We start from the raw sequence: 23,406 nt of genomic DNA, 5'->3' as shown, positions 1-23,406 counted from the left end.
CAAAAAACTCCAAAGTCCATCATTCTACAGTAAGAGAAATTATTCACGAGTGGAAAGCATTCAAGGTAGAAGCCAGTCTTCACATTAGATTATTCACCCTGCGGTTGGTAGTTACACAAGCCAACTGTTAAGCACGGTGGTGGAGGAGTGATGATGGGTTTGTTTTGCACAGGATCTGTGCTCCTTTCAGTCACTGGCTTCTCCATGAACTCCTCTTGATACCAAAGTACTCTAGAGTCAATGCAATGACCCAGACAAAGTTCAGACCTCAACCTGATGGGAAACCTTTGGTGCAACCGTAAGAGAGAGATGTATAAAGATGCATAAACAAATACGCCCAAACTTCAAAACACTGAAGAAACATTGTAAAGAAGAGTGGGCTGAAATTCATCCATGGTGATGTGAAACAGCAATGAAATCATACAGAAAACCACTGCTAAAAGTTTCTCTGTGCTGCTGTTTTTCAGGAGTCACTTGGGGAACATTTTCAGGACCAAACATCTTGACTTTCAGCCATGTTATCTATGATAGAGATGCAAAATTATTTAATTATTTTTATAAATGTAAGGTTTAGCCAGGTTTTTGCTGGTTTAGCCAGCAAAAACTATAGAATCTGTAGATTTTGCTGGCTAAACCTGAACAATCAAATTGAAAATCAAGTTCAAAATGTAAATTTGAAACAGGTTAACAGAAAGCTTGAAACATGTATTCTGACAGGGAATCCGTGTCTGAGATTTGAATGTTTAACCTTAAAGGGCTGTTTTCATATATGGAGGCAACTGGATTGTGAAGCATTGAGTTTCATTTTTGGTTAGTGCATCATCATAATTATTCTGGCACCAAGCAGCGATGTGACTTGTGGACTACTGCAGGCAAAAAATAAAACTTCCGGGCCTTCTTTCAAAGTAAAAGTAGTTGTGGGAACCTGGCAAATGCTTTGTTTCCATCAGCCTTTTAAGAAGCTAAAATAAATAAATACATAAAAAGAGTGGGTGGTGTGCTGATTGAATGATAAAACCACTCTGTGAAGACAAAACAAAGCTATAATAAATGTCCACGTGCACAGACATGCACACAAAAACTGCGTGACTCCTTGCTGGCTGTAACTCACCGCAGGTGATCACCTGTAATGTTCTTTAATAAGACAGACATGTGACCATTCTGATAGCCGTCTGTATCTGCAGGTGAATGAGTGAAGCTACATAAACATTTAAATTAGCATAGCTCACCAGCCAAGAAGCATTAATGTTTCACAGGCGAGCGCATCAGCTAACAGAAAACATCAATACAAAAACAGACATGAATCCTTTGAGTGAATGTAGGGAAACTATAAAATCCAAAACAAAACAGAAAAAAACAGAAGGACAGTGGCGTGCACTGAAAACAGGGTGCCCAGATGAAAACACCAAGCAGGCGCCTGGTGATGTGACTGTGGAACCACTGTTGGAACAACAGCGGCTCGTTAAAGAGCTCATAAAAGCTGTGATTATACGCGCCTCAAGAGAGGCAAAGGTGCCACCGTCTGATGAGATGCAACAGCAACTCTTCGTATCTCTGTGGGCGAAAATTAAGGGAAAAGCTATTAACATCAAACGACATACAGTGGAAAGTCTGGAAAAAGCCATTTTCAAAGACATTCAGAAGTTGATGGAAATTCCACCAAATCTTGTAATAATTGCGCTAGGAGTAGCTCAGCCGCACCAAGAAAAGGTAATTTCTATATTCAAAGATCGCCTCCTCCAAAAGAAGCGAAATCTACTAACAAGGCTATTTGCATGGTGTAGAAAAACTGAAGACGATGGAGACCAAACACCAGAAACTAAAAAAATCTCCCACACACTTTCACAAGAGTTTGAGGATAATATATTTCCATTACCGGAGGAAAAATCCAAATCTGGCGGTAGTAGGACATCTCATGATGTTGAGGTTAAAGAGTGTGTGAGCACACTTATTCGTGATGTGCTCTCACATGCAAACACGTCCCACTACAAACCTTCAGTCGAACTGCACAAGCAACTCTTTGACAACGTGGTGTCTGATGACCGCATCAAAGACTTATATATAGACAAAAATAAGTTAAAAGGTCTTGATGAGGCCATTTACCAAGAGCTCCGCGACAAAACATTCTGTAAAGACAAACATTTGATAATGTTATTGAATGACAGGGACCCGGTATTGCAAAACTTGACGATCCAGATAATTAAAAAGCATTTGATCAAGTCGATGGAGAATCCAGCCCTTAGTGCGGCTGAAGAGGTTCAAAAATACAGGTCTTCTCTGGAAATCTGTATCGAGGACTTGGTGAAGCATGTCGTCGAAAATGCCGACTCACCCTGCTCTTCTGAAAAAGCCGTTGCCATCGACAAACGGCTGTTCAGCAAAGTCTGGCCTCAAGTGAAAAATGTTCAAATCCCTGCCGAAAAAGTGACATTCCTCAGTAACATGGTGTACAAGTTTCTCATAGAGAAATTGAAAGACCCAGATGTAATTCTGACATACATGTCATTAGACCACTGATTCGTTCATGGGCTCATTATTAAGGTCTTCAAAGAGCATGCGTAAATATATTGGAGTTTCATCAGAAGCTTCTTTTCCTATGTGGGTCGAGCTCCGGGGTTCACACACAGACAAAACAAAATGAATGTTCTGTAAGCAATCCATCAGGATTGCCTGTAAATATTTGTTTAAAATTATTAGGACAGTTTAAGTGTTTTAGTTTACATCAAACTCTTTAAATTGGCTAACAAGTCATTTTAAAAACTCCAGGACCGGCCGAGGCAGATGGCCGTCCTCACTGAGCCTGGTTCTAGTTTCTTGCTTTTAAAAGAAAGTTTTTCCTCCCCACTGTTGCCGAGTGCTTGCTCAGAGGGAAATGTCAGATTATTGGGGTTTTGTTTTTTGTCAACTAATACATAACTTATCTTATTGGGCACTCTAAATTGAGTTTATTAATTTAGAGTGCCCAATAAGATGAGTTTTTATTAATTTTATTAATTTAATAAAATCCTAAAAAGATTATATTGTGAATATTGCTTGTTTCATTGTCACACAAATGTCTACATTTTCATTTTGTGTGTTTGTCATTCTATTCAAAATCAAACATTTTAGTAGCAACTATTGTACATGGCAGATGCTTTACTCTGATTGCACAAACCTTATGTAGGAGTAGGTCACAGATAACAGGTATTCATTTGTAAATTTGACCTCTGATCTCACATTGATACAGAATGACAGGATATTTGTATGTAAACTATAATGTGATATGTAGAATCCACATATATTGGTATATAATCTCCCAAATGTTGCCAAAACAAACAATGGCAGTAAGGAACATAGCTCTAAATAACATTAGGATCTTTTAGACCCTCACTATAGTCTAGATGAGAAGTCAAATAGACAGGTCGGAGGTCAAATGTGGCATTAAATCCTAATGCGGTACATTCTTATGTTGACAATACACACCACACTTGTAAGAATCAAAGGTATAAGTTAAATTATAAGGCTTTTTATAAGGTGTTTCATATGAAAACAGTTAAGATCTTTATGCAAATACATAGGAAGGCTCTTCTTTGTATCTGCCAACAGAGGCATTATGGTCACACTTTCCTTAAAGCAAGAAATTCAGGTGCTATTCTTTTTATTTTAATGTTGAAAGCACCACTGTCTGGATCAGCACCCTAAGTAGAATGATCAAACTTTCAATAACGAAAGAAAGTAAAGCATCTGTCTGATATAATCTATAGCAGACAATGGTTCCCATGTGGTGCAATTCCCAGGTCTATAATGACCAAGACAGTCACATCCGCATTCTGTTTATTTAAAGATTTAACTTGTATGTTCATCTGTAGGGTGTAGCTGTAGGAAACCCAGAGTGCACCAAGACGCTCCAGTCCTCCAGGTGAGATTAACCTGCCGGCGGCTGATGCTTTAGTTTGTCTGTCTCGGCATCCATCCATGTTCAGAGTGTGAAAACTATTACTGCAATCTTATATTTCCACTGTAAACATGTTGGCTGTTCTCTGTGCCTGCACATATTACTCTGGTACAGCTGAGTTTATTTATAGTTCATGGTACTTGATTGCCCTGATAGTCATAAATATTTTTCTCTGAAATGGTCAGAACATTCTTGCCATTTAGCATGTGCACACAGTACGTGATACTAAACTGCATATGTGCTACGTCTGGTACCGAAGAGTGACTCTTTATGAAATGGACACAGAGATTACATTTTATTTTCTACCATTGCTGTATCATTTTAAAAGATCGTGTCACTATAAGATATGTTGGTTAATCTTTTGTAGGTGGAAAGAGTAGTGGAATATTTGGTGAACCTGAGCCTGCTGCTCAACCACAGAGACCCATACCTCCAGGTGGACCAACCAGCAACATATTTGGGCCTGCAGTCACTGCACCTGCACAAAGTCCAAGCCGAAGCCACCCAAATAAGCCAAAGGTAGGGTGTAACATTACCTTCCTTTCACTTTTTGACTTGTATTTTATGAGTTGCAGAACATTTTTATTCAAAGCCTGTGCAACAAAAGGACTCTTCAGTGAGGAATATATAGCATTGCGACAGGCAGCACTTCAATAATAATCTCTAATAAACAGACACTAACTAAGCCCCACCCCCACCTGTCTGTGCCTCCAGTGAGGCCGGTGGTATAGTAACCTCAGAGGTGATCTCTCATTTGCATAGATAGTGACTGCAAACCTGGCTGATGTAAATGGACTGGTTCTTATATAGCGCTTTTCTACTCTATCTGAGCACTCAAAGCACTTTATACAACTAATTCATTCACCCAATGACACAAGCCACACAAGCACGTTTTTTTCTAAGTTGTTAAGTGCTCACTGTCTAACATTCATACACATTCACACTGATGGATTCATCTGAGAGCAATGTGGGGTTAGTATCTTGCCAAAGGATATTTGACATGCAGACTAGAGGAGTCTGGGATCGAACCACCAACCTTTCAGTTAGTAGCTGACCTGCTTATGTCAGCCTGTTATTGTAGATGTCTGTGATTACTAATCAGCAAAGGTGTGTTTAAGTCAGCACGAAAGCCTGGAGTCACCTCTAGCTTTAGCTCATTGTTTAAAGACTCAACACAGATCCTGATGTTGGTAACCTGTCAGTTGTAGGTACTGAGGGTCATTCAGATGATTTGCAAAAGTAAACATAGCATGTAGCAAATATAACCACCATGACCTTTAAAGCTAAAGAAATTTACACAGTCATGTATAATAATTTTACTTTCTTGTCCTGTTCTCATGTCCATCTGATATGCATTTTTATGCCCATTTACTCATCTGTCATTTCAATAAACACACCATCTAGAGAGGTTTTAAAGGACAAGCTGACATTAAAAAGAAACGAGTTTGCGCTTGCAGGTCACTGTCTTTGTGTTGATTTATTTTTTTATTTTTTTTTGCAGACTGAGTGGATTTACCTTTATTAACATTATTAATTGCCATTTTAACTGTATGCAGTAAAACAAGAACACCTGTGCGTTTTATTTTTTTTCCTTATCTTTACCTTGTTTGTTTTAAATACAGGACAATCTAAGTGTGGGACCTGAACCTGAATCACCAGGTTTTTCATTGTACTATTAAACTACGTCTGTTAAGCCTTGCTGTTCAGACAGATCAGATTTAATCATATTGTACTGTTTTCTGAACTTTAGTTTTGCAACCTAAACCTTTAATCAGTCTTCAGTTAATAAGAGAGAAAAAGACATTTTGAGTCTATTTATGTTCTCATCTGTGCATTTCCACTGCTTAACTGCATATAGCTCCATGCAAACAATGAAAATGTGTGATAGTCTCAATAAATTGTCCTCCATCTCTGCATTTTCTTTTTTACGCTTATTAGTTCCAGTTAGATCTCCAATGTAACAAATATGCGATTTAACCCTCCTCTGTTACTTACTGAACTGGACTTGAAAATGGCAGGGCTTGTGGTGTCTTAAATGAACTCAAGCTTTCTGGCTTTAGATGATAATTTGGTACTCCACGCTGTCGTCTAATTATGATCACTTCTGGATCCAAAAAATCAATATGGTGGTGTCCGTCACACTACACACAACACAGAGTGCAGTAACCAGGGGGTGAGGTCTCGATGGCTGTGTCTAATTTGACATCACATGTCAGCGTGTTTGTTTCAGTTCCTCAAGCTCCCGAAGCCAAAACCAGCCAGCCTGTGGTGAAAGAAGAAACAGCACCCCCAGTCGATGCACCAGCCAACCGCTGCCACTGCCGCTACGCTCTCGGCACCCTCGGGGCCTGAACCCACGCCTTCCTCATTTCCTGATGACACTTCCCTGAAGAACCACGAGCCCCACCTGGGACCCAAGCCTCGCTCCCACAACAGGGTCCTATTGGGATTAGAGAAATTATTTCCCTGCTATTGTTCATATTACCATGGCATTAATCACATAATCTCCAAGTAGGGATAGTGCATTTAGATGTTTAAACATATTGGCACCCAATTAAGCTTTTATTACAGGTCCAGCAAGAACCACTTTAAACTGTTGAGGTGAATCTATAATTTTAAAGGCTTTTGAATGTTTTTATATTTTTACACTGAAGTCTTCAGTGGGTGAGAGACAGAGTTGCAGGCTGACAGGAAACGGCATGCTTTTGCAAAAGTGAAACTGAAAGCAGAGTCTGAGTGCAACCTAAGAGCAGGTTATTTTATTATGCATTTATATCTTTGGATTAAGCTTTTAGTAGAGGCTCTTGATTAAAACATTTACTCAACATATTACATATATAGTTTCAATTGGGGTATTACATGTAAGGATGAGCCTCTGTTCTGGTGAAAGGTCAGAAGTGCAAAGGGTGAGATGAGAGAGCATTTAAGACGAGACACACATACACACACATAGTTTCAGTTGTGTACGTGCTGGCCTTCTGTCTGGTGGAAAGGTTACAAGGTTTAGCTGATGAAGTGAAGGGTGAAATAAAGGGCAGCAGAAGCTGACACACACATACACATACATATAAGTAGACTCATTTAGTAGGTAAGAAGTTAAGATGTGTTTTGCTGTAACTGCAAAGTTGGGGTGCGTACGTGTTAGTCTGTTCCAGGAAGTACACCAGATGTCCCAGAGATAAGCGACACCGAGGCTGGGGGAAGCACCTGGGTTCGAGCCGGAGACAAATGTTCTTTTTAAACTATGTCAAAGTTAACTGAACATTTGTGGTTTTGGATTGACGTATGCTGTATTGTGTCTGAGAGGGGGGGGGGAGCAGTATCACCCCAACCCTATAAAGCCTTGGTTTTGACTATTGTAAGACAGTTCAACACTGAATCTGCACAGTGTTGGACTCCACATGTGTATTCATTAAAATGTCGTCTAATGGCACCCGGCAGGATCAGTGGTCATTATTTTTGGTCTTCCTCCTCAATTTCTGAACCCTTAACATTTGGGGGCTTCGTCCGGTGAGAGGGGGAATTTTGGAGGTGTAGACGGAGAGATCCGGGGTCCGTGATGATTGGACGGGCAGATACGAGTCAGTGGTCGAAAGTGAGTGACAAGCCGGCTTATCCAAAGGTAAGGCACATACCTGTTGAATTTTCCAAAGTGTGCCAGATTGGACATTACAAAATTAAAGTCTACTCACTGAAAATTACTGGTGAATGTCTGTTTTGATTTTGATGGTAATTTCATGAGCATGCTGGTTGAAGTAATGATAAGTTATAAGTAAAAGTACTGGGTTCAAGTCCCAAAGAAAAGGAAAAGAGTTAAAGTGAGTTCGAGTCCCATGTAGAAAGTAGGGAAATTGGTCATTTTTGTGGGTTCAAGTCCCGTTGGTCATTGGGTCTATCTTGTGATGGTCATTTTGTGGGTTCAAGTCCCCTATGTCCACAAGGGTAGACCTGCCTCAATCCTAATCCTGTTTTGGGGGTAGATTGTTGTTTCAAATTATTCTAATTAAGGTTAGGACGAGGAGTTTGGGACCCCTAAGAACTGTTTCTTGGAGGCAACGCTCCCTGCTGGATAAAGATATTTATCCTTCACCTACCCTGAAGAGTAGGGATAGTACGGTCGACAGCCGGGGAGAACTTGGGAACCTCCAAAATTGCTAGGGGTGAAATTGTTTCAAATTATTCTAAATTTGTCTAGAACGACAGCGGCGTCTGTTAAGAAGCGCATTTTCTCCTTGGTAACGCTTGCGCCTGGGCAGGACGCTGACCCTTGACCTATCGGCGAATAGGGATAGTACGGTCGACAGCCGGGAAGAACTTGGGAACCTTCAAAATTGCTAGGGGTTCGAGTCCCCTATCTGCGCTTTTTTGGCTACCTGTAAATTAAGTTAGGGCTAGAAATCTGGACGGAACAGTTCGAGTCTGGTCTGGTGAATTGGTCGCAAAAAAGTCTGGGACTTTATCGGTTGGACCGTTATGTTAAATTTATCGAAATTTGGTAGGAGCTAAGAGGCCTAAAATCTGTGCAGTTGTAATTATAAGACGTCTCTGTAATATAAAATAAGAAATCTTTGCGTGAAGGGAGTCTCTGTGTCAGCAGGGCACTGGCTGTTGATTTTTATTTTTGGACGGTGTGTGTTTATGCAAATGAGGCAGCTGCTGCGGAGCGCATGAGATGATTGGTGCTTTCGGTTTCGTGTTATCTAGCTTGATAACTATTGTTTGTAGATGTTCTTAAATGCCTGTGACTGAGATGCTGGTTTTGCTTATTAGAATTGTATAAATACAGTTTGAATATATTAGTGTGGATGTATAGTAATTGACTGAATTTTGATAGATGTATATATTTTGAGCCATAAATGCTGGTGTGTTTTATTTTTTAGTTATGTGTGTGTGGTGTGAGCAGCTGTGAGAATGATTAGAGGTTTCAGTTTTTTCCTTACTTGCTCTTTCTGATTATGAAAAGCATGGCTAAAAAACTTGTATGAAAGCGTATTTTGAGTGATTTTAACCGTGTGAATGCTGTCAGTATTTGATTTGAGTGACTCTGCGTGATTTGTCTGAGTGAGTGAAAAGGTAGAAGTTTGAGAGAAAAGGCAGTGTGTGTGAGACGATTCATGGTGTCTGAAAGAGGTTAGAACATTTAAAAGTGTGTATGAAATAAGGGTGTATTGTTTTTAGATTAAGATTTAGTAGAATTAAAGAGGGTTTTTAGACTATAAATACAAAAAAAGACAGAGTCTGCAGAAACAGGAAATGTGTGCCTGTGGTGTGTCGGTGACAGGAAACCGTGTGTGTGTGTCAGGGACAGGAAATGCATGCCCATAAAAGGGAAACTCACTGTGACAAGTGTGCACCCAGAGAGAGAGACGAGTTATACTTTAGGTACATGAAGCAAATGAAGCTTTTAAGAAAAGAAATGAAAATGATATTAATTGTATGCTTTAGTGTGTCAATACAGGTGGACTTCTCTCAACATGGAACTTTGAGTAACCGGTAAAAAAGATAGATTAACATTGGGAAAATAAGCCAGTTTTTGGCTAAAAGTTGATAGCTTCACCTGTCACTCTGTCCGGACCCTGAGAAGAAGCTTAAAGGACAGTCAATCTCCTGATGAAGACCGACAGAACATCGTGGACTAGCAGCAAAAGACAGTGCAAGTGAAAGCATTAACACTGACGACGACTGATAGTCCAGCAGTATGAAAAAGCACGTGATGCAACATACACAGTTGCTGGTGAAGAACAGTGTGACATGACTGTTTGAAGGCACTGAATGTCATATTTGCCATGCTGGGAATAAATCTAAAAGAAAAGACTGTAAAGAAACAGAGAAGAAGACAACAGCTGAGTTGAGCCTGTGTTTGCTCCAGCCTGTGTTTGCTGGAGATGTGAAGGCCACACAGGACACTGTGAAGAAAAGGACCAGTGTCAGGTGAAGCCGAACGAGTTTGACTGCGAGAATACAGGGTATAATCGGATTGAAAATTGAAGCCGGAACTCATGATTGTTTAGGGATGTCCACCATATCACGTTTAAAAGAGGTAAACACGAATAGAAAACACATACACAAATTGTTACATGTGAAATTATTTTGAAATGAATCAGAAGTGAGATAGTTTGAATCTAAAGCTCAGTGAAAAGATGCATAAATTAAATATGAATACATAAAAATGCAATGAAGAGCACAATATAGGATGCAATGAAGATGCAGCTTACACTTCATTAACATGATCACATGACATGCAACGAAGAAAGCAGCTTACACTCAATTAACATGAAATGCAACGAGGAAAACGCTTATATTCATATTCATGACATAAACATGACATAATTGGCATTGGTGACAGGAAAGAGAGAGAAGTGGGTCGTTTAAGCACTCGTGATAATAATGAAAATGTCTTAGTTTTGTTATTTTCAGGAGCAAAGCAGACCTGGACCAATTCTCCAGATGCAGCAGTCGGAAGAAAATTATAGGTTAACATCAATGGATATGGTAAGGCAAGCTTCTGGTTGAATTGTTCACAGCATGATGTGTCCATGAACCTGAAAAGCAAGCCCTAACACCTGGCTGAAGACCAGGAGTGCTTTCATTTAAGGTGGGAAATTAAAATTTGGGTTAGTAATTCGGGGAAGGAGAAAACTGACTGTTTAACTGGAAAATTGTGAAGGAGTCTGAAATATTGCGAAGCAACATATGGAAAATAACACACACAAACAGAGAATGCATTAACCTTACAGAGATAAGACAAGCTCATGAAGATTAATGCATAGACATTGATTAAACCTGGCTAAGAACACAAACACATACAATTTAATCAGCTTGCTAATTGTATGAGTGATAGAATGGTGTGAATGTTGAAGAAAATACACTTGGATAAAATAGAGTTGTGGAATAACTCAAAAGAAGCTGTATGACAAGGGAGTGAGTGGTGACGAAGACACTTCCTGTATGTCTGTGTGTCTGAGGCTTTCAGTTGAGGAGACAGAGCAGTGACTGAGGAGGATTATTTGGCGAAACATAATGGTAAAGTAACAGGATAATTGATTACGGTGGTCAGGTCTGTTCAGAGGTGCAGATTTGGACAGGAAATTTATAATGTAGTGATGATACGTTGTTGTAATGGGTTTACATCTTATGCTGAATGAAAACATGGCAGAGTGAGGAAGGGAGACATTGTTCAAATGGTCTTTGATTTTTTGATGAGGTCCAGGTTGCAGTGAACGGGTGAACTTTGAGATTGTTTCAGATTTTTGAGGCTGTTGTTTCTATTTCAAGAGAGGGAGTTTGATTAAACATGGATATGTCTGAGAGGGGCCCAAAATTTTTGTAGTAGTGCACTCAGAAAAAACCTGTCAGGTGATTTTGGTTTGTACTTTGATGAGCTAATAATCAGCTCTCTTTTTTCTCATTTTTGTTCTAAGCAGGCCTGAAAGAGAGTGAACTAACAGCGCTGACAAAATTACCGAGTACGAACATAAGGTGGGCTTCTCCAGATTATAACTGGCTGAGGAGAAAGGCGACCTGTGGAGACCTGATTGGTTGTGAGTCTCTGTCTAAAAGGATTGTAGCGATTCAATCCAGTCAAAAGCATAAAGAATTATTTTTCTAAAAAATAAAATAAAACAAATGATTGAGCTCATTTTGCTGATGTGGAGCATCTGATGATTCGCGCAGAAGGCTGCGGTATCAGCAAAAATATTTTGTGTGAATGTGTGTGACTGGACCAAAGAGGGAATGAATAAATGTGGACAATATATGTGCCTGAATATGGACAGACGTTTTGTCATGCCAGAAGGAGAAAGGGGATGGTTTCTTCTGTTTGTTTTGCTTTTGCCATAAGCAGGACAAGTGGGAGACTTAAATCTGGGGATGTTGATTTTGGGTTGCTGATGTTTGCTGTGAGAAAATTTCTTTTTTACTGGGGTTAGATTATGGTATTATATTATATTGTTGGGAGAATGCTAAATGCTATAGGGGAAACATTGGTTGATATAACTCATGTTACCATTAACTGAAGAAACACATGACTGATGACTGTTCTGTTTTAAGTTTTCTTTGTAATAACACAGAATGGATCATAAAGGGGGAGTTGAGTATGAAATGTAAAGTACAGGTTTTGTTTCCAGGAAGTTCCAAGGATACAGGCTCTGGATGGAGCGAGGACTTCGAGAAGATTTGACATGATGATTAAATTGATTTTATTCCTTAAATACAGGGTTGCAGGGCCGGAGCAGAGAGGAGGATTGCTGAGCTGTTTTGAGAAATGATATGACTAACCTTGTTGTTTTAATTTCCTAAGCGTGGGTGAAGCATTTTGAGTTTTTTGCCACATGAGATGTGTCAAAAAAGAGAGGGATTTAAGGTTTAATTTGTTTAATTTGAAATGGGTTTTAGGATCATTTAATGACATTTTGGGTTTTTTTGATAATGGAGATATGGCAGAAATTGTTATTTTTAAATAAAGTTATTTTTAAAGGAAAAGATGAACTGAATCCTGTTTAGAAGATAAAAGGCCGGTGTTCATGAGAAGGTGTACACCAAATTTAAAGGGAAATTGCGGGACATTTTGGAATAAAAAGATATGCTTTGGGGAAAACTAGCAAAGATGTTAGGAGTAGAAAAGGTTTTATTTCTTTTTGATTTCTAGGATAAGTGGTTATAATGCAGGCTTACACATACACATATTACATAGATTTATTTCTGGGGTAGAGGAGAGAGCTTCTTAAGAGAGTGTTAAAAGTGTCGCTGACTCAAATGAATAATATTGGAGATTATATACGTAGAAATGATTTTTTCTTACACATTGCGATCGTGCTCATTAACAGAGTTGATGTTCGGTCCATTTAAGGTCATAAGCTTCGATGAGCGCGATGTCTCAGTCGATATATTGCGGGGGACTTGGAGCAATAGAAGGATAAACAGCATTCACGCTTACAAACACACATGATTTAAACATAGGCGAGGCCAAAGGCCTGGACTTGATGTAGCTTTTAACTGTATAGCTCCTAACTTGCAGGGATGGCGTGGAGTGTAATGAGTGAATGCAAAACATGCTTACAGACACAAACATGACAGAGATTTATTTTATAGGGTAAAGGTGGAACACATGTTGCTTTGTTTCTGCTTAGCAACTACTGAGGCGGGTGAAACAAAATGTTGTAGATAATGGAAACTTGTCTAACTGGCATTAACAGTAACTTTTGCATGTTATGTATATGCTTGAAGCAAAAAGAGGTGTAAATCCTGATAGAAATTTTGAAGTGTGCTTTCTAGCGGAGAGTTAGGCTGACATGGGGCTGGTGTGTATATTACCCTGGGTGTGTTTAATAGAACTAAAAACGTTGCTCACACACATAAAGAGCATTGAGATTAAGTAAAGTTAATATAAAGGATAAAGCCCAGAACATGATATTGTGAACCAAGTTTGAATAATTAAAGGAACATGAGATGAACACAGTAGATTAGTGAGGTGTAGCAGAGAGAGGCTGTTTGTTTTCTATCCTTTACAGGAGTAGATTTCCACAAGAGAGGGACCCAGAAAAGGGACAGACCACTAGAGATTCACAAGTGTAAGGGGTCTCTCACCGGGTATGATTGGGTTCAGGGGTGAGGGAGGAGTGCTGATTGAGCTCTGCTCGCACTCTTATTCTCTCCTGCCTCTGACCAACTTTAGGCTCACTGATACTTTGGTGTGATTAACCTCAAGCATGAGTGTTCTCAAGTTGGAGCTGGTGTTTTATTACTAGACCACCTAGATGACCTGAGGTTGTCTGGTTTGCTGAGCCAGAGGACGCCTAGAGAGGGTTAGAGCGGTGACCGTGATGTCCATGACGTCATGGGTGGACAGGGAAGCAGCTGAATGGGCCAAGGAGTGACCCAACATAATGTATGGCAGGGAGTATTGGGATTAGAGAAATTATTTCCCTGCTATTGTTCATATTACCATGGCATTAATCACATAATCTCCAAGTAGGGATAGTGCATTTAGATGTTTAAACATATTGGCACCCAATTAAGCTTTTATTACAGGTCCAGCAAGAACCACTTTAAACTGTTGAGGTGAATCTATAATTTTAAAGGCTTTTGAATGTTTTTATATTTTTACACTGAAGTCTTCAGTGGGTGAGAGACAGAGTTGCAGGCTGACAGGAAACGGCATGCTTTTGCAAAAGTGAAACTGAAAGCAGAGTCTGAGTGCAACCTAAGAGCAGGTTATTTTATTATGCATTTATATCTTTGGATTAAGCTTTTAGTAGAGGCTCTTGATTAAAACATTTACTCAACATATTACATATATAGTTTCAATTGGGGTATTACATGTAAGGATGAGCCTCTGTTCTGGTGAAAGGTCAGAAGTGCAAAGGGTGAGATGAGAGAGCATTTAAGGACGAGACACACATACACACACATAGTTTCAGTTGTGTACGTGCTGGCCTTCTGTCTGGTGGAAAGGTTACAAGGTTTAGCTGATGAAGTGAAGGGTGAAATAAAGGGCAGCAGAAGCTGACACACACATACACATACATATAAGTAGACTCATTTAGTAGGTAAGAAGTTAAGATGTGTTTTGCTGTAACTGCAAAGTTGGGGTGCGTACGTGTTAGTCTGTTCCAGGAAGTACACCAGATGTCCCAGAGATAAGCGACACCGAGGCTGGGGGAAGCACCTGGGTTCGAGCCGGAGACAAATGTTCTTTTTAAACTATGTCAAAGTTAACTGAACATTTGTGGTTTTGGATTGACGTATGCTGTATTGTGTCTGAGAGGGGGGGGGGAGCAGTATCACCCCAACCCTATAAAGCCTTGGTTTTGACTATTGTAAGACAGTTCAACACTGAATCTGCACAGTGTTGGACTCCACATGTGTATTCATTAAAATGTCGTCTAATGGCACCCGGCAGGATCAGTGGTCATTATTTTTGGTCTTCCTCCTCAATTTCTGAACCCTTAACAGTCCTCAACCCTCCTGGAGGAAAGTCTAGTGTGGTATTCTACTGATCTGCTGAGCGTGCCACCTCTCCCAGTTTGAGGCCATAAACCTCTTTGTCTGCTCCCCTGTTAATCTTCTCTCATTCCTACACTGCTCTTTTGATGGTCATGTGGTCTGTACACCTAAATACAGCCCAGTTATTGTTGTTGTTCACACCTGACGTCTGGGCTCAGAAGTTGTCCTCAACATCTTGCACTTTCAACCCCCGTTTCTGACTCCCTGCTGTCTGTCTTCTCCTCCATATTCTTCTATAATGAAACCTGCATTCATTACAATCACCAATGAGTCAGCTGAATGGCAGCTGTCACCTTAACACTTTAACTGTAACACTTTTCGGTCTCAACTTTGCAGTTACTGTTTTCATCGTTTGTGTTACAAGCATTTTAAGTGTAATTTGATTGGAGGCACAATCGTCAAATTTTGTGTATGTGAAAAAATTTCTGCATCTCAGGAACGGTTTAGAGTTTGGACTACTTGCATAATTTTCAGCTTTAAACTGACCTGCAATTTGGTTTGGCTAAAAACTTCACAGCAGACATTTGCCCAAATTTCTGGGAGCTTTCCTGGGTGAACACAGCTTCTCATCAGTTTAATATATCAGTTTAAGTGGCAGATCTTAATTGGATGACCACTTAATTTCAGAATTTAAGAAACAATCTATGTGACTGAGGCCTGGTATCAGCTTGGCATTCTTTCATCTCTAGTCTTTTTGTTAATTATGCCTTACTAAAAATGTGTACAACAGATAAACAGCAGGGTCAACTGTAGTGTTAGGCACTTTGTTTCAGATGGAGGTGGGCGGATCGAGACAACTATCCATAGCATCAATACCAACGTTGGCATTGTATCAGATTGATACAAGTGAGAGAGGATCAGTACTTTGATTATTTGCACTAGAGAGAGGCGCATTTACAGTCCAACTATCCATCTTCTTCCACTTATCTGGAGCCGGGTCGCGGGGGCAGCAGCCTAAGCAGAGAAGCCCAGACCTCCCTATCCCCAGCCACCTCCTCCAGCTTGTCTGGGGGAACACCAAGACGTTCACAGGCCAGCCGAGAAATATAATCTCTCCAGCATGTCCTGGGTCTGCCCCATTTACATTCCAGTCTCCAAAATACCCATTTTTAAGATACATGAAAATCTGTGATTTATTAAAATGCAGTCAGAATTTGCAAACTAATGAGGAGTAATCTGATAAATCACGACACACTGCTCTCCCCTACATAATTGGCCTTTATATGCAATAAGTATCAGGATCAGCACAGGAAATACTTACCCTGTGTTGAATTGGTATTGGATCAATGCTGATATTTTCAGTATTGCTCTGCACTAATTTCAGACACTGGATGAACCAAGAGGCAGCACAAAGCCCAGTATAGGAGAAATGAGGAATATTGTCAGTCAGGCCAAGCCTCTGTAGTACAGTTCAGGGATAAAAAATATGGAACTAGAAATGAGCACAATGGGTCCACTTTAATATAATCCCAACACATTTTGTGTTTTAATCCCTGTAATAAACTTTCACGAATCATCAGTGTACAATCAGAGGCAGACACAGACTGAAGCAAAAGATTTTTTTTTTTTTTAATTCAAAGTGAATCTTGACATGGTACACCATCATTTCATAATTTGACACTCACCAATAAGAGTCACCAAGAAGGAACCCGCTTTTTGTGACAAAGTACAAACGGCTTGGTCACACTGAAACTCACTGAGAACTAGAGGAGGGGCGAGGGGCAGGAAAACGACTGCAAACTGGTAAGACACATATAATTACAACCAAACAATTATCATTTCCCCAGTCCTCAAATTGATGTATATTGCACAGTGCAGTTGCTACATGTCACACTAGTGTAGCATTTAAGATAAAAAATAAAATCAAAATGAAAAATCAAAGCCACACAAATCTACACACATTTAGAACAGTAACAGATTCAATTTAGCAATCATGTCTACATAATTGTGTCCAAGTACAACAAATGTTAACCCGATAATTTCATAGGTGCCATACAAAAATTCATTTGTTCATACTGTTTATTTTTCAGCCCATATGAGACATTGAGAAGATGTTTGGTAGCTTTGATATAATCGAGCGCTAATAAAGGCAGGCCTGGGTTCCAAATTTTAGTGTTAAGAGTGGAGCCATTTTTGGATTATTGCTGTTTTGGTTTTGTTTTTGTTTGTTTTTTTTAATAAGGGGGACTCGGTAATTACAATGCCTATAGGAGGAACTCTGTCACAGAAAGTTCAGGTTTCCCCTTGTGTTTCATTGGTGTCCGAGCAGTCCTCAGGCCTGCTCGAGGATGCTGAGCACCAAGTGCTTTTGGATCCTGGGCCGTGCAACCCCTCTAGTGCCTTTGAGATTGTTAACCTCAAACGGAGAGGGAGGGAGGGAGGGGGGGGGGGGTTGTGGCGTGCGATGTTGCTGAATTTGGTACATCTCATCACCTGTGCGTGGCTGACAGAAGAATACACACAGGGGCTGCATGCCACAGGATTTAGAAACTGATTTTCCTTGGAGTGGAGTACATGTTACGGTGCAGTTGCACTCCAAGCCAAACTGCGCACCATCACGCATCGCTTTAAATTCATCAACGCGGTAGAATAGTAGACAAAAAAACCAAACAGGATACACCCATTAATTAAGCAACATAGCAAAAACAAATATGATGTAATACAATAAGCAGATCAGGGTGGTATAACTTTGGAGCTAAACCTTTGAATATTAATTGATAGATAAAGCCTTTTGAAGGAGCCCCTGACTGAAACACATGATGTCTGCCTATGGTAATAGCTGCATATCAACATCCCAATCAAAAAAAACATAAGAAAAAAAAAAAAAAAAAGCTGTGCAGCCAACAGAAATGCAACAACATTTGAAAAACCACAAACAGATGTCGAGTTCCACAAATACATTCACTGTTTGAGAGTAAAGCTTTGCATTTGTGTATGTTCAGGCCCTATGTTCTGCAGTACTGCACAAATACGGTGAGCACGATGAAACATTCCCTGACTTGAACCTTCTTAGGATTCTGTGAAAAGAGGGATTGTTTTTAGACGACATGTCGGTCTAACAAACAAACTTTGGATTTTTTTTTCTTCTTGTTTTGTGAAAACAGGATCTGATCCCGTTAGAAAGAAAACTAGTCTTAACGCGTGACTGCTTTGATATCGATGCGAGACGTAATCTCTCAGCCACTCGTATGAAGAAAGGCACTAGTTGTACAGTACGAAGAATTGCGAATACAGTCCGATAACGCAAATAAGAAGAAAAACGATAATACGTCAAGAGCACACAGAATCAAAGAGTGAACCCAGCCTACGCTTGAAATACTGATGCTAAATACATACGCACAAAAAACACACACACACACACACACACACACACACACACACACACACACACACACACCAAAAAGCAACTGAATTTTAAAAAAAAAAGGGAAAAAAAGAGAAAAGGAAAACTCATAACTTCCATTACAGCAGTTTACAATCACTTCAAAACAACAAAGCCAATATACAGAGGCACTAGCATATAGAGTAGCATTCAATATACTCTAGGATCAAAATAAACCCCACTTCTATTGTATCTAGCTGTCAGAACTACAATACAAGAGCGAGAATGCAGGCTAGAATGAGATTAATCCTCGAAATTCACAGCTACGAAGTGGCAGATAATCAGTACATAGCAGCTTATTATCTAATACATTCCAAAAAACAATTTGCCAAACACAGCTCAGAAAAAAATAATAATAATAATAAAACCTCAACCGAAACACTCAAAATAGAGATCTCACAATATATTCCAATGTTGACAACCGCAACAAGTATGCTGGAGGGGAAAAAGAGAGAAATATCGTCGACCATGCTTCAGAAATTATTAAAAACAAACAGTCTTTGGTGCTGATTGGAGTAAAATACCAGCTGATATGACGGGTAAAGACACAGCTCTACTACACAGTGGGGGGAAAAGAAAGTCGAAAAACACTAGAAACACACAAATCAAGGCTATGCATCCACCCTGAAGGAATGTATCAAAACTGACAACAGGCTTCAATACATGGACCAAAAAAAAAAAAAAAAAAAGGTTCGCCTCACATGAATAATTTCAAACGATTATAACTCTAATACTCGATAGCCCAGCACTGATACTGTAAGTTGATAGGTTATTTCAAACACTGAAAAGCAGTTTAAAGTAAAAACATAAAAATTCATGTTTTTTTAAAGTCTATGCCACTCCCAAAATCTAGAACGTAAAATGCATTAATGCAAGTCTAGCCTAAATGCCAAATAATAAAAACACAGCAACCCAGAGTCTATCTAGATTGTATTGCAGTTACAGTAAACAGTGACAATACTGTTGTGAATTAAGTATTATAGTGAATAGAAAACGATTATCAAAATATCAAATCACTCTTTATGTACATAAAAAGCTCATTCAGTCAAAGCCCTATGTGTGCAGCCTCTAGCTAAAAGAAATCCATACTCTGACTTAGAAAGCACACCCAAGTCCAACGTTTGCCAATATTATAACATAAAAACAAGGATTAACCTCATATGTATCCAATAAGCCCATCTTATTTAAACTCTGTAGGTTAAGTGCTGCAAGACTATTTAAATGTACAATCTACTGTATAAGCTCCTGAAGTAACGTCAGAGACACTCGTTTTAAGGCACTAAGAGAGGGCAGCAGCCCGAAACAAAGAGGGGCTGGGGGGGGGCTATCAGCGGTCGTCGATACACACTGGGATGGCTTAACAAACACAATCTGACCGGCTTGCACATGCTACAAGGCAATAAGGATAAAGGGGGAGGGAGGCTGGGCCGCCTGACAGCAACTACTACTGATTTCCAGCCGTGAATTAGATCATACTCTCTGAACAACAACCACTGATGGGAGGTAACATGCAAAGGACACATTCTTAATTAAAATTTCCTTATTGTCATATGAATTCATTCACTCCTGTTGCGCTCCCTTTAAAGCTTTGTGGTTTTAATCTATTATTTCCTCCGTTAGTCGATTTCACGGAAAGTCTTTCAGAGCTCAAGATGCTCCGACAATCAAAACATAATCAATGAATCGGGATTACAGGCTGGGAATTTCTTTGTCCTCAGAACTTTAACGTCATCTTCGGCATTGTTACTTTTTTTCTTAGTCGGTCCGCTATGATACATCGTTTTCCATCTTCCCATCTTCTTCTTGCTCATCTTCATCATTACATGCGTCCATTTTGTGTTCTGCTGCTAGCTCTCCCGGCCCAGGTTGATGCCCCTGTCCACTTCCCGTGGCCCTTCCTGACCAGAAGGTACTGCTGTGGCCCCGCCCTGCTCCTCAGATATAAGAGAACTGGGGGTGGTGGCTGAGCTTGGTGGGGCTCAGAGGGAAGCCTGTGTAGGCAGCTGGGGAGGCCATGTAAGGGTGAGGAGGGGGCGGTGGAGGAGGGAAGGGAGGCTTGAACTGGTGGGGGTGGGTGGCGTATCCGGGCTGATGATGCGGGTGGATGGTTGGGGAAGGGAGGAGCCTGTGAGGGTGGGGAGCGGGGTGTCCAGGGTGGTGAGGGTGGGCGCTGATGCTCAGGGTCACCTGGTGAACTATAGCGCCTCCTTGGGGGTGGGAAAGACCGTAGCCATGCTGGAGGAGAGGGGGAGGAGGTGGGCGAGAGGGCAGGATGGGGTGGGGATGGTGGGCGGTGGTGAGTGGGCCGCTGGGAGGGTAAGACAGCAGAGTGTGGGGGGCGGCTGAGGTGTGTGTGGGGCTGAAGGTGTGCGTGTGGACAGTAGGGGGAATGTAGGCGTGCGGCCGCAGAGGCCCATAGTTGCCGTTCCATTCTTTGCTGCTCTGGTTTGAAGCGTATGGCTGCACCTGAGGGAGAGGACAGACAAGCACAAAGAAGACTCATTTAACACCAGGCGCAACCCACACAGGAGCAGTCTGAGATCTCTGATATATGCACATGCTCTTCTCTCTCAGAGTAAGACAAGAACACTGACATTACTCGTGTCTGTTGCTGTGAACATGAGCTCATAGCTACACAGCCTAACGGTGCTGTGTTTTCCACTCCACTAAAAACCTCTTGTTTTATTTTCAACTGGCAGTAACAAAAATCAATATTAGAGATTACTGATTTAGCTTTTTGATTCACAGGTGAACTCTGGGTGATATCTGAAAATGTTGGAAACCATTACTGGCCTGAACAGACCAGTAGCCAATCAACTGGCTCGACAAGTTTTTTTTGCTGGCCCTAAGCCACTGGTTAAGTCATTTCATGAACAGAGATTGGAAGAGCTTAGAAAAAGGAAACAAAAACTTTCAGCACCTCTTTAAGTAATCCATCGCATTCAAGTTTTTCCCGGTACACAATTCCCCACATATACATATGTACATACATATATATTAAAGCTTCAGAGATGCAGATTATGTTACCGCCACTCAGAAACAGCAGTTTCCTGGTAAACAATGGCAGCATAAAAGACAGATTTTTGAGTACAAACATACAACTGCACAAGCTGACAACATCAGAATCAGTATATGCCATTAATCCTCGGGGTGGGTTGTTTAACTTTGTAACATGCACTCAATTCAAATCGGGAAGAAAAATGAAATTTACAATTGACTTGGTAGTCAATTAAAATCCACCTCACTCTTATATTGAAAGTTCACTGGCTTCTTACAAGTTAGTCCTGATCCCTGGTTTTCCCTTCCAGCTGTTCACTGTTGTTACAGCCAGCCTCATAGACAAACACACAGTACCACATACAGAGTGTGGGAAACAGAGTCCTCCTGGAATTATCTCCTCTAAGTAGAAGCAAACCTTAGTTCAAACCTCCTGTTAACGGCCTATATATTAACAAAAGAAAGGACACAAACTGACCTGTCCAAAGCCCAGAGGGTGCTGCTGCTGCCCAGTCACCTTTTGCTGTCGGGACAGCAGGGGGGCGGATGGGAGGAGGGGGATGGAGGAGGGAGTGCTCTGTTGTCCTACGAAGCTGCATCGCCCTTTGGACCGGGACCAGGACTCTAAGACTGGAACAGACAGAAGACACATTATTCAAACAAAAGCATATACAAAGCCAAAAACAGACTCCAGGTTTAGTCTGTGTGACTAAAAAGTAACAGCAACAAGCACAATGACTTCAAACAAGAATCCACACCAGAGTGACAGTAGGTTTCTCTGTATAAAGAACATGAAACTTGGCATCTCAAAATGTGACCATTAGTAATTTAAGTTAACATGACATATTTTAACCTGTCATGACTCAAAATGTTTAAAACAAACAAACAAACAAACAACTTTACTCCTGAATATATGTAAACAGCTGGGAATCTTCACATACAACACAGAACCATTAAATAGATAAGAAAATCCATAAAATCAGGCAAAGGGGAAAAAAAGACGATGGACACTCAGAAAATGGCATCTGAGCAAAGTTGATCCTCAGACTCTGATCTGTATCAGTTTTAAACTCACTGCACAATTAACACATTTATAATACACAATTATATTATGGGAATAGAAATTGATCTGAAACTGATCTCATGTCAGTGTCTTAGGATAACTTTTGCTGCACAGCAAGAACCAACGGCAAAAACTCAAGCTCTGCTCCAGTACCAAACCAAATGCATCCTCCTTTCCCCCTCCGTATGTAGGATCCAACAGAGTATCCTGTCCTGTCTTTATGTAAACCTTTAGAGTCTACTGTAATATAATGTGGATCACTGATGGAAGACTCTATGCAGAAGAAAAACTTTCTTTGAGGAACGTTTCAACTCTAATGGAGGGAAAGCCATAACAGAGGCAATGTTAGCATTGCCTATGATGGATGCATCTTTTGAGGTCTTAGACTAGAAGAAAGTCTTCTGCTGTTGTCTCTTGATCACCTGTTAAAGCCTCTATGACCCACTAGGGGGCGGTAAGCCCCTACTGCTTCCAAATGACCTGTAAAGCAAACACCACCAAAGCACAGGTGACAGACCACACGACTGGGCCAAAAACATGACCACCACCATCACTATTTCAGGTGGGTTGTTTGAAATCTCTACTTTTACACACTTTTTAAAGAAAAAAAAAAAAAAAAAAAAAAACTGCAAAGCTCTCTGTACGTCTAACAAAAAACAAACAAAGAGATACAATAAAACAAAAACAACCTCAGATTATAATTATACACATAGACAAACTTTGCATTGAAGAATCAGTTTTCACTGACCGTTTCTCTGGACACGCTCCTCTATCCCCTGAGTGTTGTTATTCTGCACTCTCATTGGTGGAACTACCATTGTCCTGATGCCACGTGGGCTCCTGCCCTGCACAGTAGGCGAAGGTAGTGGCGCTACCACAGCAGCCAAAGACGGGTGGTTGTTGTGGTTACTGTTGTCAAGGTAACGATAGGAACTGTTGCCGCGAGGGGAAGTCGACGTGTCGGATGAGGGGGAGCCTTCCACTGTGTCACAGCCGCTCTCGTGACCATCATCCTCAGACATGCTG

The 23,406-nt window shown here is 40.6% G+C and overlaps 1 protein-coding gene across 1 annotated transcript in view; it reads right to left on the bottom strand.

The window, feature by feature from the left end:
• Window positions 1-16,483: 16,483 nt before the first annotated feature.
• hipk3a (homeodomain interacting protein kinase 3a) overlaps window positions 16,484-23,406 on the bottom strand; it is a 29,504-nt gene continuing 22,581 nt past the window's right edge. Inside the window, exons 16-18 of the mRNA XM_031738313.2 lie at window positions 23,129-23,403; window positions 21,796-21,947; window positions 16,484-20,786 (exon numbers count right to left, since the gene is read on the bottom strand). Coding sequence (XP_031594173.1) covers window positions 20,256-20,786; window positions 21,796-21,947; window positions 23,129-23,403 — 958 coding nt within the window. The 3' untranslated portion in view covers window positions 16,484-20,255. The remainder of the gene's footprint in view (window positions 20,787-21,795; window positions 21,948-23,128; window positions 23,404-23,406) is intronic.

Source organism: Oreochromis aureus, linkage group 7, assembly GCF_013358895.1.
Source record: "Oreochromis aureus strain Israel breed Guangdong linkage group 7, ZZ_aureus, whole genome shotgun sequence".
In the NCBI taxonomy this organism is placed as follows: Eukaryota; Metazoa; Chordata; class Actinopteri; order Cichliformes; family Cichlidae; genus Oreochromis; species Oreochromis aureus.
This window is presented reverse-complemented; position numbering and strand designations above follow the sequence as displayed.